The sequence below is a fragment of the Filicampus tigris genome, chromosome 6 (assembly GCF_054856515.1).
Source record: "Filicampus tigris isolate MCC_2025a chromosome 6, RoL_Ftig_1.0, whole genome shotgun sequence".
NCBI classification, from domain to species: Eukaryota; Metazoa; Chordata; class Actinopteri; order Syngnathiformes; family Syngnathidae; genus Filicampus; species Filicampus tigris.
Window position 1 is genome coordinate 28,702,825 of NC_141222.1, and position 18,015 is coordinate 28,720,839.

General features: G+C 45.7%; 1 protein-coding gene and 1 long non-coding RNA gene across 2 annotated transcripts in view; both read right to left on the reverse strand.

Moving 5' to 3' along the window:
• esf1 (ESF1 nucleolar pre-rRNA processing protein) overlaps positions 1 to 8,845 on the reverse strand; it is an 11,069-nt gene extending 2,224 nt beyond the window's left edge. The window contains exons 1-11 of the mRNA XM_086032975.1: positions 8,734 to 8,845; positions 7,044 to 7,353; positions 5,594 to 5,862; positions 5,394 to 5,507; positions 4,641 to 4,756; positions 3,533 to 3,685; positions 3,324 to 3,438; positions 2,875 to 3,229; positions 1,921 to 2,072; positions 1,771 to 1,852; positions 1,603 to 1,688 (exon numbers count right to left, since the gene is read on the reverse strand). Of these exons, the coding sequence (XP_085889101.1) occupies positions 1,603 to 1,688; positions 1,771 to 1,852; positions 1,921 to 2,072; positions 2,875 to 3,229; positions 3,324 to 3,438; positions 3,533 to 3,685; positions 4,641 to 4,756; positions 5,394 to 5,507; positions 5,594 to 5,862; positions 7,044 to 7,344 (1,743 nt within the window). The 5' untranslated portion in view covers positions 7,345 to 7,353; positions 8,734 to 8,845. The remainder of the gene's footprint in view (positions 1 to 1,602; positions 1,689 to 1,770; positions 1,853 to 1,920; positions 2,073 to 2,874; positions 3,230 to 3,323; positions 3,439 to 3,532; positions 3,686 to 4,640; positions 4,757 to 5,393; positions 5,508 to 5,593; positions 5,863 to 7,043; positions 7,354 to 8,733) is intronic.
• A 2,605-nt stretch (positions 8,846 to 11,450) lies between these two features.
• LOC147146639 (uncharacterized) lies at positions 11,451 to 15,969 on the reverse strand. The gene is made up of 4 exons (XR_015087320.1): positions 15,793 to 15,969; positions 14,221 to 14,565; positions 12,081 to 13,417; positions 11,451 to 12,003 (listed from the first exon to the last, which is right to left on the reverse strand). It is a non-coding gene; the product is annotated as an uncharacterized LOC147146639 (long non-coding RNA).
• Positions 15,970 to 18,015: the final 2,046 nt, after the last annotated feature.

Below are 18,015 nucleotides of genomic sequence, written 5' to 3' on the forward strand. Positions count from 1 at the left end.
AGGGTTGGGAAGTAGGGTTTCAAACTAGGGTGAGGATTTGTAAGTAGGGTTTCAAACTAGGGCTAGGAAGTAGGGTTTCAAACTAGGGCTCGGAAGTAGGGTTTCAAACTAGGGCTAAGGGTTGAAAGTAGGGTTTCAAACTAGGGTTAGGGTTTGGAAGTAGGGTTTAAAATTATGGTTAGGGTTTGGAAGTAGGGTTTCAAACTAGGGTTTGGGTGTTGGGTTTTAAAATAGTGTTAGGGTTTCGGAATAAGGTTTAAAACTAGGGTTAGTAAGTATGGTTTCAAACTAGGGTTAGGGTTTGGAAGTAGGGTTTCAAACAAGGCTTAGGGTTTGAAAGTATGCTTTCAAACTAGATTTAGGAAGTAGGGTTTCAAACTAGGGTTAGGAAGTAGGGTTTCAAACTAGGGTGAGGGTTTCCAAATAAGGGTTCAAACTAGTGCTAGGATTTTGAAGTGGGGTTTCAAACAAGAGCTAGGGTTTGAAAGTAGGGTTTCAAACTAGGGTTAGGAAGTAGGGTTTCAAACTAGGGTTAGGAAGTAGGGTTTCAAACTAGGGTTTGAAAGTCGGGTTTCAAATTAGGGTTAGGAAGTAGGGTTTCATACAAGGGTTAGGAAGTATGGTTTCAAACTAGAGTGACGCTATCGAAGTAGGGTTTCAAACTAGGGTGAGGGTTTCCAAATAAGGGTTCAAACTAGTGGTAGGGTTTTGAAGTAGGGTTTCAAACTAGGGTTTGAAAGTAGGGTTTCAAACTAGGGTTAGGAAGTAGGGTTTCAAACTAGGGTTAGGGTTTGAAAGTAGGGTTTTAAACTAGGGTTAGGAAGAAGGGTTTCAAACTAGGGTTTGAAAGTAGGGTTTCAAACTAGGGTTGGGAAGTAGGGTTTCAAATTAGGGTTAGGACGTAGGGTTTCAAACTAGGGTGAGGGTTTGTGAGTAGGGTTTCAAACTAGGGTTGGGAAGTAGGGTTTGAAAGTAGGGTGAGGGTTTCCAAATAAGGGTTCAAACTAGTGTTAGGGTTTTGAAGTAGGGTTTCAAAAAAGGGTTAGGGTTTGAAAGTAGGGTGAGGGTTTCCAAATAAGGGTTCAAACTAGTGTTAGGGTTTTGAAGTAGGGTTTCAAAAAAGGGTTAGGGTTTGAAAGTAGGGTTTGAAAGTAGGGTGAGTGTTTCCAAATAAGGGTTCAAACTAGTGTTTGGGTTTTGAAGTAGGGTTTCAAAAAAGGGTTAGGGTTTGAAACTCGGGTTAGGAAGTAGGGTTTGAAACTAGGGTTAGGAAGTAGGGTTTCAAACTAGGTTTAGGGTTTGAAAGTAGGCTTTTAAACTAGGGTTAGCATTTGATAGTAGGGTTTCAAACTAATGTTCGGGTTTGGAAGTAGGGTTTCAAACTAGGGTGAGGGTTTTTGGAAGTAGGGTCTAACACTAGGGTTTGGGTTTCAAATTAAGGTTAGGGTGTGGAAGTAGGGTTTCAAAATAGAGTTAGGGTGTGGAAGTAGGGTTCAAACTAGGCTTAGGGATTAACTTTCACATTTGAGCATGACGAGTTTCGCACGCACAAGAAAAGCACAAGTGTGTGTGTGTGTGTGTGTGTGTGTGTGTGTGTGAGACCTCGCGTTGCTGGTCTGCGGCGCGCTCATCTTCATCTTCCTGGTTTTTCTTCTTCTTCTTCTTCTTCTCGTCTTTGGTGCGGCCGCCTGGGGAGCATCGGCAGGAAGTTGTGACAAGTTGACGGCGAGGCCGAACGCGTTAGCCGGCCGCGCGCTAGCTAAGCCTCACCCGCGGACGCCAGCTCCTGCCGGAAGAAAGGCTCGTCGAGGTCCACGTGTTCGGGAAGCGGCTCGTCGCTCAGCCGGCCGTCCTGCGGAAGAGCGCGGGCGAGCGTGTTTGGCGGCTCGCGGCTAGCAATGCTAACAGCGAGGGGCTAACCTCAAGCTGCCGCCGGTGCTCTTTGTTGCGACGACTCTTCTTGGTCTTCTTCTTGTCTCGCTTCTTCTGCAGGAATTCCTCCCAGGGCGTGAGCCGCTTCTGCTCCTGCTCCAGCCTCTTCTTCACCAGCTGCTCTGTCGCCTCCTTCAGGCCTGGAGGCGCAAATCTCATTTTCACTTGCGACTTTGCGTCGCTCCCAAACACAAAAGCTCAACAAAAAGCACTGGCGATTTTGCGCTTAGGAGGTCACCAAATGGTTTCCAGGCACCGGACACCTCAAGCTTGGCCCTCAGTTGGAACGTTTCAAGGTGTTACCCAGGAAACGTTGTTTTTGTTTTGGGGTTTTTTCTTTGTTTGCTTTTGGGTCAGTAACCGGGCCGTGACCCCTTGCACACCGCCACGTCAACCACGTCAAGTTAGGGTTGCCCTAGGATTTCAAAAAGAGTCAGGGTTTGAAGCTACGGCTAAGTAGGGTCTGAAATTAGGGTTAGTGTTGCAAAATAAGGTTTCAAACTAGGGTTAGGGTTTCAAAGTAGGGGCTTGAACTAGGCTTAGGGTTTCAAAAGAAACTTTGAAAGTGGAGTCGGGCTTTTCAAGTCGGATTAGGCTTTCAAAGTAGCGATACTCTTTGCAAGTAGGGCTTTCTTTATTTTCCCCGACTCTGAAAGTAGGGCAAGGCTTTTGGACTCAGGTCAGGCTTTCGAGCAAGGGTTAGGGTTCCAAAGTCAGATTTTGACCTGGACTTGGGTTTCAAATTGGGATTACGCTCGTGCTTTTCAAAGCAGGGGCATGCGGAGGCGGGCGGGTTCGGCAAGCGGCGGGAGGGAGCCGGAGGGGAGGAGCTCGCGCATCCGCGGCCCTCCCCCGACTGCAAGAATCGCTCCAGGGCAATCGGCCAAAGGTGACTTTTGCGCCGGCGTGCGTCTTGCGCGTGGCGCTGCCTTGTCATCCTACCGGGCACCCACGTGACCTCCATGTCCATCTGCGGCTCCTCCTCGCTCTCCTTGCGGCGGAGGCCTCGCAGCAGCTGCCGGTACTTCTCCAGCTGCTCCTGGCTCCTGCTCGCCCTCGTCGCGGCAGTCTTGGCTTCCCGCTCATCTTGCTCATCTTGCTGCTCCTGCTGCTGCTGCTGCTCCTGCTCCTGCTCCTGCTCCTCCTCCTCCTCCTCCTCCTCCTCCTCCCCTTCGCTGGACGACGACGACGAGGCCAGGTAGGCCTTGAAGTCCATGTCCAGAAGCTCGCTTTTGTTCAACCTCCTGCTGAGGGCGCTCACGCGCTCCGGGTCCGTCTCGTCCCAGGTCAGCTCCACCTGAAGGCGCCGCAAAAAGACGCTCGCTCGCGGAAGGCTTCCTGTGATGTCACAGTGCAGACTCCGCCTCCCGGTCACATGACCGACTGACTACCTTTGAGGTTGCGCTGGCTGCCGAAGTGAAAAGCTTGGGCGCGTAGGTCGCCAAGTTGACGTCGGTCGCCGCGTCTCTCGGGGGCTCCTCGAACGTCATGTCGTCGGGGACGAACCTGCGCACGGCGGCGCGCGCCTCACGTCACGTCACGTCACGTCACACGATCGCACACAAAGGCGCCGCCGGGCGGCCATCGGAGCGCGCCGTACCTCAGGTCCAGAACGGAGCAGCTGCTCTCGTACTCCAGGCCGTCACACTCCTGGTAGATTTTGGCGGCGGTGGCGGCCGAGTCGCACTCGGCCACGGCGTAGAAGTACTTGAGGCGCTTGAACTGGTAGCGGCGCTTCTTCTCTCGGTACGACCTGGCCACACAACGCCGTCGCCACACGTCACGCGGGCCCAAAGCCAAAATCTTTGCGCTCCGGCGCCTTCGGACTTTTGCTTTTCAAATTCTGATCGGCTTGAAGCGCTTTTGAGAGCATTTTTGCTCCTTTCGATTTGGTCCCAAGGGCTTGGTTTTAGTTTTCATTTGTTTCAGTATTGGTTTGAGGTTGGTTTTTTTATGTAGAGTATTTGTCAAGGGAAAGATATATCCCAAAAAAAAAAAGGGTCACTAAGAATCGCGTAGTAAATTCATCTGAAAATCTCAACCAACAGTCTGTTGGCAGGCCTCCCTTTCGATGTCCGCAAGTGCGGAAAGAGCAAAATAAAAACATTTCAAATGAACCCGAACACGCATTTCAAAAGTATGCCGAAAGCTCCCTCCCGCATGACATAAATTGCCAAAACTAAAAGCAAGGAAATAGTCACTCTCATTTCAGCTCCTTTGATAAACGTCCCATTTTTTGTTTTTATTTTGTGAACAAAATGTATTTGCAATTTTAGCGTGACTTCTTTTGCTGGTTTCCCGATAACAACTTTGCTTCAAATATAAATTCACCTTTGACTTTTTGGGAGGGAGGGAAACGGGTGTTTGGGTGTTTCGCCTTTCTTTCTCCGAACATCATCGGCACGGATTTGAAGCAGGTGACAGAAGCGCCGCGTTGCGGAAGAGCAACGTGCCGCTCGGCTGATTTTTGCAGCTTGCGAGCCTCAACGGCGGCGTTCGGCCCACCTTGGGTCCGGCCGATGAATTTAGGACGCGGGATTACGCTCGTACGCGGCTAAACGTAGCGAGCGAATGGCTCCCGAGTCAACAGCGATTCAGCTTTTGGCTCGACAAGTGCGCATCGGCGGCAACCGGCGAAGATCCCAAACGAGAAGAGAGACAAGAGAAGGCCACGCCGGCTGTTGCGACGGCCTTGTTTACGAGGTCACCTGGCGTCTTCGGCGCCGGCGTCCTCCTCGGAATCGTCGGGCGGCGCCCTGAGCTCCGCTGGTCCCTGGGACTCCTCCATTCTCAGCCTCTCCTTGCCAAACTCCGACGGGTAAATCTGCAGCCAAATGGCAAATGCTACGTCAATTCATAGCGCAGGTGAATTCGCATCCAGCGACTATTTTGCCTCAAAGTGACCAGTACAAATGCCTTTTTTTTTTTTTTCCCCCCAAATCAAACCCAAGCCGAGCCGTGATTAGTTGGTTGGTTGTGAGCAGTTGTGATGTCATTTTTAGTCAACAGAAGACAAAATGGCCGCTCCCAGAGATGGGTAAAAACGAGTGCATTAGCTTTTATCCCACAAGCGCAATATTGATCAGAATGCCCTGTTTCAACTCGTGGGCTTGCATAGAACATAGTCTTGAAAAAAAAAACGTTTGCGTTGACTTCTCTTTAAGTCTGCAACCCGAAGAAAAACCTCTGTCACTTTTCAGGTGGTACTAGGAGTAAAAGGTTTGAGAGCCGTTATTTTGCATTTTTTTTAGATGCTGTTTTGTTTTGAAAAGTGCGTGACACACACATTTTTTTCTCCGCTCACTTTGCTCATGCGGCGGCGTACCTGAAAAGCTCACTCGCTCGCGAGTCCAATTTTGGCCGCCGACACAAAGCGAAAAATAACGGGCCAAGAAAATGGCCGCTAAGTGGAGAAAGTGCAACGGTGAGGTCCACGGTCTATGACTTGCTTTGCTGCTTACCTTGACGGACAGCACGGCGCCCCCTTCGGGCTTGAAGGAGCTGAGCATGGCCAGCAGGTCTTTGGCCTTCAGGCGGTCCCAGTCCACGTTGCAGACGGCCAGCCGGCGCCAAACCTGCAAGTGCGGGCCGACGGGTCAGACTCCGGCCCGCACGGGTCGACGCGAGTCGACAGACACTGGCCGACACGAGCCGGGCTGACCTGCTCGCCGCGCGCGGCGTCCTTGCAGAGTTCGCCCCAGTCGTGCTGGATCCCCTCCTCCTCCTCCTCCTCTTCCTCCTCCTCCTCCTCATCACGGCCGTCCTCGTCCGAGCTGGTCTCCACGTTGCCTTTGCCGCGAGCCAGGTCCGGACCGCTGTCGTCTCCCGAATCCGAGCCCGAATCCGAGCCCGACGAGCCGGCTTCCTTTTCATCTTCTTCTCCTTCTTCTTCTTCTTCCTCCTCCTCCTCCCCATCTTCATCTTCATCACCTGAGCAGACATAAATCATTTGCAACAACATGGGTCCAAAAAAACGTTAAATGTATTTTTTAGTATTAATGATGGAATTTGGTGTTTCTCTACATATTTTGAGTGCCTGTAATGTAGTCTGGAGGACAACGATTCATCGACCACTACTTTGCTCACCGATTAATTGTCCGGGGACTGCGTTTATACATATCGTCGCTGTCCAGTGAAAAACACTTTTGTCCATTTTTTTTCAATATTTTTATTTTTACCTGAATGGAGTTTCTGCGTTAATGTGAACATTTTTAAAAACTACAAAATTGGAAAAAGTGTTTTTCACAGGAGAGCGACGATAAATATCAGGGCTTGAACTAAGCGGTTTCACATCGCAGTTTGCGAGTCAAAATGAGCATTTTGCGCCTCATCAAAATAAAGTGAATAGCAAAACTGACAATCACACATTTTCCAAGTTATTTTTTCCCCATAACTGAACCACGGAGACCGTCCGCAAACAGCTTCATCGGGCCGGACATACTCACGTCACCTACCGGCGGGTGGTCGGCGGTCAAGGCGAGCTCGGAGATCGTTTTGCCGCACCAGCTAGCTAGCAATGAGCTTCGTCTGGTTAGCTCGTGCGGTGAAGCACGTTGCAGAGTGGCTTTGAAGTCATCAAACATCATCACCTCTAAAGAAGAAGCTACACTTCTGACGGGTATCGTTCTCACCAAGGGGATGACGAGGAAAGACGGAGAAGCCACACGAATTGCTAAACTAACACAAGATTGTCACGGAATCGTTTCACGCTGTAATCAAGCGCTTGGGTGATTGGAGTCCACTTTTCACAAAGTCTGGCGAGAACTGCGTGAAAACGGAGCTCCGGTATGATATTAATTGACACAAATGACATTTTCCCTAGAACTAGTTTTACTTTCATGAACACAAGATGTAGTTAGATTTAGGCTGCCCAACCCCCCCCTCCCCCCCAAAAAAACCAGCGTTTGTATTTTTTTTTTGGTTTAGAAAAATGCTTTTTTTCTTTTCAAATTCGGGTTGTGCTATTTTGTTTGTTATCTTTGCCTATGACGATCTTGATCTCTACTTCATCTATTTCTCCAAGTTCAGTTCAGCCGCTTGCTTGGCTCTTGATCAAACGGGCATTAGCCAAATGTCCGGTATGGTTAATTGATCCGTAGAGTCTTCCTCACCGATCCTGGCTCGCTCCTCGCCCTCGTCTTTGTGGTCTTGATCATTTTGATCCTCGGAGATCTGGTAGAAGCGTCGGAGGTCCTCGGCGGCGGAGTGTTGGACGGGCCGTCCCCGCTTGTCCACCGCGCATTTGACGTTGAAGCGCTCGTCGTGGAACATGGACGTGAAGCGTTCGTCGATGGTGATCTTTCGCTGGCGGTCGGGCATTTCCCAAAATCGAGGGTCCCGCTTGACGCGCCCGAAACGCTCGTCCGCTGGCGGCCCATCTTCCTCCTTTGCGCACTTCTTGGACGACGACATGGCAGCCACCTGTCAACAAAGTCATCAGACTACTTCTGTCAATAGTCTGCTTGTAGTATTACTTGATTTCAGTTATATTTAGGGATGGGCAATTTACCCATTTACGATTTTTGGGGTGACTTTTTTCTGTTTTTAAATCTTTTTTCCCCTTTTGCAGCTTCCATGTTGCTACATATTATGGCTGCACGATATTGGAAAAACATGCGATATTGACTATAGTGTGCCGATATGATTGCCATATTTGACATCGTCAGGTTCACACCAAGTGAGACATTAGTGAACAACGCACACAATGAGGAGAGAAGACACTCGACACAATATTGTCTTTTTTCTTGCAAGGAGAGCGCAGGGAATTGTACCATTACAGTTCCTAAAACCCTCTGCCCGGCTCCTGCGCCTCCTCCTTTTTATTTTCTTAGGAGTCACTGATTACAAAGGTGTTCCAGCTCTTATGGAAAGGGGAGCGAAAGCAGCTGGAACACTCTGAATTTTGTGTGTGCCTTTATCATACATATGAGGAAGCAAAGCACACCAAGCAAGTTGGGCCTGGATATGGAAAAAGCTAAAACTGAACCCACAAGCTAATAAGCCTAATCGTGAAAAATCTGACACATGAATCATGATATACATGATTATTCTTACAGACATGCACCTAAAGAAATGACATTTTTACTCTCTAATGAAATAAGTAATTCTATCGTGCAACAAAATAAGCAAACTCAGTGTGTCCTTAGCAAATCAATCTTAATTGTCCCTGACAAAGCCCAACTCTTGCGTGGCGATGCGCATTTAAGTTTGCATCTGACTGATCAAATTCATACAAAAGCATGCAAATCCATAAATTGAGTTCATGTCATTGCGATATAAACCATTGTGAAATGTTCTGCACTGTCAATTTCAATGTCCTGCTTCGGAATCAAGGCGTGGAAACGTACGACGAAAGAAAAGCAAACAACAATGAAGCAATAGCACCCGAGAGGTTCGTGATGCCTCGCCAACCTTTTCGAAGCCGAAAGGCACGATGCATGCGAGCGAAGGGCGACTTGTTTCACGTGCGCGCACTTGTCAGATTGTTTCGGGTTTCGTTACAGGGTATTCATAGGCCTACTACAGCTGCAAATAAGACAACAGAAACATTCTTAAACAAAGAGAAAGCCGAAGGGGTTTGCTTTGACGTGCTCCAAAATGACCATGTTGATGTTTCCCATTTCGCCATTGAAATGGTGGGAAACTTGAGTGTTGTTGTTGTTGTTGTTGTTGATGTTGATGTTGTTGGACACAAAATGGCGGTGGCCGGCAGCGTAAACATACAAAAGCGACACTGGAAATCGACCCACTAAATCGTCGAGCACAACACGACTTGTATCGTATGACATTTGAGAGTCTTACCTTCAAGTGTTTCCGACGGCAAAACCTGCTGGAGGGGGCACGTGTTTTCCCAGCATGCAACGCGACAGGGCACTTCCGGACTGAGGACTACGGAAAAGAAAAGAGGACGAAAAGGACGAATGCGCGACTACCAAATGGGTTGAAAATTGACCCTTGCGGCACTCAAAACACGTCACAGATGTTTGATCAATGAAGAACAATGGATAGCAATCTTTGAAAGCAAATTTTAAAAACATAACTACCTTCAAAGTACCTTCCAGCAAAACGTGGATAGATCGAAGTCAGGGACGGGGAAATGTAAATAGCGAAGGGGGCCACAATTTTTCATCAGTACTACTGGGAGGGGGGTTACATAGGATAGGACCACACACTTCCTAAGCAGATGCAGGACAAGAAAAGATTTTTTAAATACGGACAAAATATGTGTAAACGTGCAACATACGTGTTCTGAATATGTGCCATTTTTGATAATACATTTTTAATCCATGTATAAAAGATCTATTATCCCAAAACTAAAACAAAAGGGTTGAAGCAAACAGCAATAATATACATAACATACATACATACATATGATAACACATAAATACATCTTCGACGCCCCCTCCGAGTACAAAGGACTCTCTGGTGTAGAAAATCAAGAACGCCACAAAACCTCTGAACAAGAAACCCACATTAAGCGCAAGGACTCATTTTGTACTTTTTCTCATAGAAAAAAAAAGCTAAACTAAAATATAACTCATTCAAAATGTTGATATTAGTGTACAATGCTTGTCCTTCACATCATTTCATATCTGCTGCAAAAAAAATATTAGGCCTTCTCAATACTGTATAGGGCAGTTGACCCATGGCCAGTGTATACGCGTAACCAAGACATTTCTGCCACTTAGCAGTGATTGGTGAAATTACAACTTCAAACGACAGCCAGTCCCTGCGTATTTGCAGTTCTGCAACCACAAATTCGCTCATTTTGTTCTTTTTTTGGAATATTTTTCATAGTGTGAAGTATAATAACATGTACCCCAACAGTGGTACATAAGGGTTCATGCACCGCTAAGGATACGTGTCATAATAATAATATGAGGGTTTTTACTTAGTGGACCTGGACTTGCCACTTTCTGGCTAACAATGACCAGATTACCAGCTGCGGACACGAGTTGGCCAATGCAACGTTCACCAATCCTACATTCTGCCTCACGTGCATTTCAAATCAAAGACAAAATCAGTCTGACTAAAAATGAAAAGGGGGTCGAAATTCTGACGCGAGAAGCAATAAACCCAGACCCTTGAGACCATTTTCACAATCATTTGTCAGGATCAACTCAACTCATCTTTATGTATAAAGCACTTTAAGACAACCATTACGTAGAGTAAATATTAGTCAAACAATAATAAAGACAAATTAATAACAAAAACAGTAAACACCACAAAGCACTGAAGCAACGCCAAGTCATGATGAGTAGAAAGTCAAAGAATAAAAATGCGTTTAGGGCGAATTTTAAAACTGGAGGCGCTTGAGGGACAATTAGCTGACTCCAAAATCAAGTGCGTTGCAGCTGAGATCAGATGCGTTATCAATACAATTTGGATTGATCTGAAATTACCTTGAGGGCAATTGTACATAAATCCGTATCGTTTCCATTTCAAAGCAAATCGATGCCTCTCAATTGTCTCCAGCGCTTGAGAGGTGACAGTCGACAGGGCGGCTCGGCCTGTGCGACACAACCAGCAGAGGGCGCACTTGTTCCCTGGAAAGTTGAGCTTCACTACAAAAGACGACGATCGTTGCGGCCGCAATGTTTTCGACTTCAGACAAAAAAAAATGAACAGAAATTTCCCTTTCATTTCTAAGACCATATTTGGACAGAAGCGTCCAGATATTTGTCCGTAACAATAGTTTCGATTTGTTCAAAAGCCCCACAAGGGGGAAAAGCACTTGCTCACGCTTGATTTTTGGGCTGAGCAGAAATATGTTACTCTTGAACCAGTTTGCAACAACCGAATCGAATCAATGTCAAGGGGTGCACGCAAGGACCCAAAGGCAGGGAGGCAGGCAAAGCCGGATTGCGTTCAAAAACAGGATTTTAATATGAAAAGACAAAAAGCAAGCAAACAAGGCACAGGCTCATACAACACGAAATCAACAACAACAAAGGATAGACAAAGCAGCAAAGCAAAAGTGGGAGTTTCCTCACAGGCGGGAACATGACACGGACAGCAAGAGAGGCAGCCATCGCACAAAGACGCAAAGGAAGCAAAAGTGACGAGACAACGAGGAACACCTGGACAATGAAGGCACGAGTGGCTCACGCAGCTGATTGGAAGAACAGGTGGACATTTACGGGACGGAATGATGTCAATCAATCAATCAATCAATCACATTTTATTTATATAGCACTTTTCATACATAAAAATGCAACTCAAAGTGCTTTAAAACATTCAAAGCAAAACATAGAATTATCTTCAATCAAAAGAAAAGATACATTATTTAAAAGTTGTTGAAAGCCAAACTAAAAAGGTGTGTCTTGAGCTTCCTCTTCAAAATATCAACAGTCTCTGCAGACCTGACGTCCTCTGGCAGGCTATTCCAAAGGTGAGGACCAAAACGGCTGAATGCAGCCTCGCCATGCATTTTGGTCCTCACCCTTGGAATAAATAAAAGGCCGGCGCCAGAGGACCTCAGGATCCGCGAGGGCTGGTATGATAAAAGCAAATCAGATCAATAAGATGGCCCAAGACCATTAACACATTTATAAACTAATAAAAGTACTTTAAAATCGATCCTGAAACACACAGGGAGCCAATGCAGCAATTTCAAAACTGGCGTAATGTGCTCCCGCCCTCTGGTTCTCGTCAGCACCCGAGCGGCTGAATTCTGCAGTAGGTGCAGTGGTGAAATGCTCTTTTTCGGGAGGCCAGAGAGCAGGGCATTACAGTAATCTAAACCACAGGAAATAAAAGCATGCATCAGCACTTCCGTGTTAGCCTGAGAGAGAAACGGGCGGACTCTGGCGATATTCTTAAGGTGATAAAAACCAATCTTGGTTACATTTTTAATATGAGGAATAAAACTGAGCTCAGAGTCAAAAATGACGCCAAGGTTCTTCACACGACGTGTTGCTGCTGATGATTTTAGCCGCAGTCTGCATGGCCAGCATGATGAGGCAAAAAAAAAAAAAGATTTGGGCCCAGCTCAAACACGTTGATCTTGTGTGACATTTGGCGCACTGCGAACACGGGACTGCATGGGAGAGCATTCGGCAGCGCCTGTTGCTGAAAAGTGACATCACAACCTCCATCCATCAATAAATAATGCTGAGTTGGAAAGACGACAGCTTCCTTTTATTTACTTGAAGCAGACAGATGTGAATTTGAAGTCCTTCCTTGTGGTGGCGCCCTCCCGGCGTCTGTGGCGGCTTGAGGATTAGGCTTTGTGGGTCGAATCTGGGCACCGTACACTACAATGCAGTAGTACAGAGAAAAACACAGATTTTGGCGGGCACGTGTAATATTCATGTGTCATCTTCCAAAGCGCTTATCCTATACGGGGTCGCGGGGAGGTGCCGGAGCCTATCCCAGCCATCGACGGGCAAAGGCAGACTACACCCCGAACTGGTCGCCAGCCAGTCGCAGGGCACACACAGACACCGTCCGTCCCTGAGCGGGAATCGATCCCACGCTGCCCGCACACAACTCAGGCCTGTGTACCACTACACTATCAGTGACTTGCGTAATATTCAAGTGTATGTTATTCTTGAGAAATGACGGTACTACAGCTGTGCATCATAAGATTGCTGCCGTGCTCAGAGTCCTTTAGATGGGCATCTGCTTTGCTAAATCTGTCATCTGTAGTACAGCGTACCACCACTATTGCTGGGATAGAGAGAAAGCCAGCCCACGAATACAGAAAATTATGTCATGTCATGTCATGTCATCTTCCGAACCGCTTATCCTATATAGGGTCGCGGGGAGTTGCCGGAGCCTATCCCAGCCGTCAATGGGCGAAGGCAGACTACACCCCGAACTGGTCGCCAGCCAGTCGCAAGGCACACATAGACGCTGTCACTGAGCGGGAATCGATCCCACGCTGCCCGCGCACAACTCAGGCCTGTGTACCACGACACTATCAGTGGACATTACAGAAAATTAGCATATGATTAATTGAACACTATAAATGCATTGAACTTTTTTGATTCTGTTTTTTATCTTTAACCCCAAAAATTCTTGAAGGAACAGGCAGTTCGGATCAATAGACATTATAGGAGTGTGTGCGTGTAAGCAATGTAGACAACTTGTCAGTCAAAGTTTGGCTTTCTCTTTTTATTGTCCATTTAATTCATCTTGACTGGTTCCTCAGCATCCTCTTAACTGTTTGGCAGTTTTTGAAGTTCTACTCCTCAAAGCTTTGTGCTCCTGCCTGGTCCCCCAATTCCTGCTTTTCCTGCTCCGCGTCGCTTCTATACCACCTCCGTGCGCGGTTTCGGTTCATTGCAAATGTCTGTCGTCAGCTTGCTGCAGTTGCGCGACTCAACCCTCTGTAGTTGTTGTTGCTGCTGCGTTTTTTCTTTGGCATGGCTGTGCCGAACCAGGAGCGGAGTGAAGCAAACCAGCACCAGAACGCCCAGGCAGAAGACCGGCATCAAATTGACTAGCAAGTAGACCAAATTCCAGATTTTGCACCAGGAGTCTAGGGAGAGAGGGCAAACACATTGTCGGTGGTAAGTAGGAAGAAAAATAAGTAGGATGATAGTTACTACAGTGTTTACTTCATTTCCTTGACTGAATGTGGGGAATGCTGCTGCTGATGGATCAATAACTTTCTTGAAAATATAATTTTGCAAATGTTTGGGATAATTCCCCTTTTTTTCACAATGGGCAGAACAATGTTGCCGGTAGGATATGCAATGATGGCCGTGGCTGTATGTCAGCTCATGGTTCCGTTGTTGATTAGATGACAACCTACGCGAGACGGAATCAACAGTGCCTGTGTCGGGTTGGGTGCAGCGAAGGAGTGCATTCTATTCTGCCTCTGGCGACAAGATCCATAAACCGCAATATGGATACGTACGTTGGTCTTTTATAGATATTGCTCAATGTTGGCGGTATTTTCAGGCTCAAAATGATGCAGTCACAATCTGCAATAAGGGGGTAAACTATGGTGTAAAAATAATACATGCATTCAAACATTTAACAGATTGCCTCGTAGAAAACTATGAGCTGCAGAAGCGGAGAGGAAGAGGAATGAAAGGACCAGCCAACTTGAGCGTCGTACTCACGTGTTGGCTGTTTAAAAAAAAAAAGGCATGTCAACATTGAGGCGAGGCTTTACTAACAATGACGTCACGCCTTAACCGTGTGTAAAAAATGAATCGATCTGCGCCGTGGCTGAATTACGACGGTTGCCATAAATGTCAGATCCCAAAAAATCAGATTCAGGTCGCATATGGGCAAAAAAATGCGATCTGGGTCGCATTTGCCTGTGGTGTGAACCTTTCCACTGTAGTAGATCAATCCGAGCGATGGTTGTCTGAGCGGTGGTTGTCTGAGCGGTGGTTGTCTGAGCGGTGGTTGTCTGAAAGTGCTCCAAAGGTACAGTTGAGTTCGGTGGAGTCGTGTCAACAAGGAAGTGACTGGTAACGCCTCCAATCACTAAAATGACAAGCATGACAAGCAAAACCAAGCCACGCCGTAAAAGCAGCTGTTTGAGTGTCAGGTCATCGCCGTCTCCGGTGCTTGCGGCTTCATGCTGGTCAGGAATCTGCCGGACCTCTGCATCGCTCGCGCACCTTGGTACAGGGGCAGGAGCAGGAGCCACGGCCTGGTTGGTGTTCCAGTCTACAAATGAAATAAATGACAAATACAAACTTTAGCTATACTAAACACTGGATGTCCAAATAATCTCACATGACATTTTTGACACAGAAGCATCAGCTACCACTCTTGCTTTTCCAAGTACAGAACGTGTTGTCGTGCACTTGACGGCGAATTTGACTTTTGATGTTTTAGGTCTGTTATGTTCTGTAAAACTCTTGTTCTATAAAACCAATAACATGTTTTGTCACACTTTTTACAAACATATTTCTATCTCTACATGATGTGTAGGAACTAGGTTTGCCCAGTTTGTCTCCTTCGGGTACACGTAGCAGAAAGATGACATGCAGTGAAACACGGCAACCTCCAGTCAGGAATATGTAATATAATTAGTAATTACTAGACCTAGGATTATATTTTTAAAAATGTATGTTGATGTGATACAAGACATTTGTTTGCATATTGGTGAAATTAACAGTGTTTTTTTTTTTTAAACGCATGAACATTGAAAAATCTAAACCTTCTACACACTGTTAAAACTGAACAATGACTGAGGCAAGACAAGATTCATTCATCTCTCCTCTTATAAGGCCACACGGATCCCTGCCAGGACTTTTTTTTTTTTTCTTTTATCTGGAAGACGATTATTTTGAAATGTATAAAGTTAACTTTTTTTTTGACTTTGGGTTGTCACTCAGCTCAGCTCAGCTCAGCTCAAGATTTGCTCTTCTCAGACAGGACACAATCCCTGAGCATGTAAAGCACCTATGTCAAAGTCAAGGCCCGCGGGCCGGAGAAGGTTTTCCACCGCCCCTGGGATGATGTTGCTTTATTATTAGATCCGGCCCGCAGCAAGCCGGTGCATGTGGGTAGCAAATGTGATTGAAAGAAGGTGAAAGAAGTATTTTGTATGTATTCTGTTCTTTACACTTAAACGTACTCCCAACATTAAAGGTTGATACACCTATTCACTACGCCCCTCTCTAGTTTGGATATGTTTGGATAACCTGTGTCAGCGGCCGCCGTTGGTCCAAGAGAAGAGAAGAAGAGAGACATTGATAAACACGCTTGGCCTAATTTTCTATTTCAATTTTCCGAGTTACTCCATTGCACATAAAAGAATACTCTTGCTCGCTCCAACCTGTGGCGTAACCACAATGTCAATTCGAGCGTGTCAAGTTAATGTTTTTATGTCAGTCAAACGCATTTATCAGTATCAAATATATATTTGTAAAAACAGATTCACAGTACCTCTTAAAGTGCCCTGACCCATTTTAAGAAAAGATTGAATTGCGATTTTTCCTTTTCTTCAGATATTCACAATCCTCCTGTAAAGCCAGCTCCGTCCGGTGCAATACTCACTTTGGACAGTAACATTTACAAGCATCAACAAAGCGACATCACGCCATCAAAACATTAAAGCTGTTACTCTAGTAACGCAAAGACGCCGAATGAGGCTTTGTGAGGCAGGCTTTCAAGGTTTTTAAAATGCTTCGATACAGCAAGTACTGCTTATGAATAAATATCCATCCATAGTAGTCTTCCAAATTTGATGTGCTTTTTCCATACACATCAACTAATTTCTTTACTCTCTCATGAGATGTATACAGCATTTGCTATTGTTCAGTCAACCATCTTCATTTCGTGCTAGGGCCACTGGATGTCACTTGTGTTTACTGTTACCACGACCGTAACTACTTTTGAGATTCGTGTTGTAAATACAGTACGGATTTATCAACATTAAGACCAGCTCCGGCTACACGTTTGGTTGTCTTGCAAAGAGAGTCAATTACATGAATGGGATTTTTGGGGCATCCAATTCCTGTTTTTCCTAGAAAACATTTTGAAGGTTTATCACGGTTTTTAAAATCATCTCTGAGAGTTCACAATTCCACCCCCAATTTACCCAGTGCATTTTAATGGCCGCCAGTGGCTTTGCTGTATAGTTACAGATCACAATCAGTTGAGTTAAAACATCACAAACTCGACTTTCACGATGAACGTCTGCAGCAGTAACCAACTATGAATGAATACTGCAACGGGCATGGAACACGACTTCAAAAGAAACTGATCATCCACTCATCATCATGTTTAAGTTTAGTGAGAAAGCAACTGACCTCCTCATGTGGCTCTGTGCAAACCCCTCCAGCAAATATAGGCCAGTAAGGCGCCGAAAAAAAACATACTGTGAGGTTGCATTAGCTGCAGCAGACCAACTGGAACAAACACAAACAAGGAATGTTTTAAACACAGCAAAAAATAATCATTAGAACAAAAAAAAAATCTCGAAAGGAATTTTGATGAGGATTCAACCTCTGATGCTGGTCATTTGGATTTTTTGACCACTACAGGGGCTCCGGTAAGGGAGCCCACAGTCTTCAGTTGCACTCAACATTTTAATCAGCTACAAGGTGCAGATGTGCATAAAATGTACACACATGGATAGTATCTAATGAATGAGAGAAAGAAAACAATCACACTTAGAACAAGCATCTGAGTGCTACTATTCAACAGCGAACAACACTCTCAACGTAAATAAACCGACATAGACGTGTACAAGTTGTTTTAGATACCACATTTCTGGTATATATATATATATATATATATATATATGTATATGTATATATATATATGTATATATATGTATATATATATATATATATGTATATATATATGTATATATATATATGTATATATATATATATGTATATGTATATATATGTATATATATATATATATATATATATATATATATATATATATATATGTGTATATATGTATATATGTAAGAGTTCCAGTTTGTTATCGCTATGTTATTAAGCAAAAGAGCTCCAGCAAATTTGTAGTGTTTTTGCACTGTTCTTTAAAAAACAAATGTTTGGGTCTTATGCATGATACATTGTGCTGGGGTATGTTGCCGTGTGAATGAGAAGTAATGAAAGTAGTGTAGTATTGTCCTGGAGTGACGTTAAGGGTTTTATCATCATCCAGAGCGGGGCTAGTGTTACAGGCATAGCCTGAGGCAGCTACGTGGCGTGTGACGTGTGCAGGCGGCGGGAGAAAACCCGGAAAGAAAGGACTGGTGTAGGAGAGAAAAAGGGGGAGATGAGAGAAAATAAATGAAACCTCGATTGCTAAAAGCTATTTGACGACTCGTTGTCTTTGTCCACCACGCTGACTGCAGTCAGTTCGCCCCTTACCACGGTTTGGGGCTGATACGACTGACTCAAGCCTGATCGGAAGCTAACATACACAAGTGCGACGGATTTCAACGGCTGAAGCTCAAACCTCATTGGTTCACCTTGGTCGCCCAGCGGGAGCGCGCACGCTGGCGAGCTTCCCGATGGCGAGTGTTTGATGCTGGTGGGTCTGGTGTCTGTATAGGAGCCATTCGTGTTTATGGGTGGTTTTTTCTCCTTTGGATGTGCGCTTGCGTGTTGTGCACGAGCCGGGAGCGCGCATGTTCCATTTTCA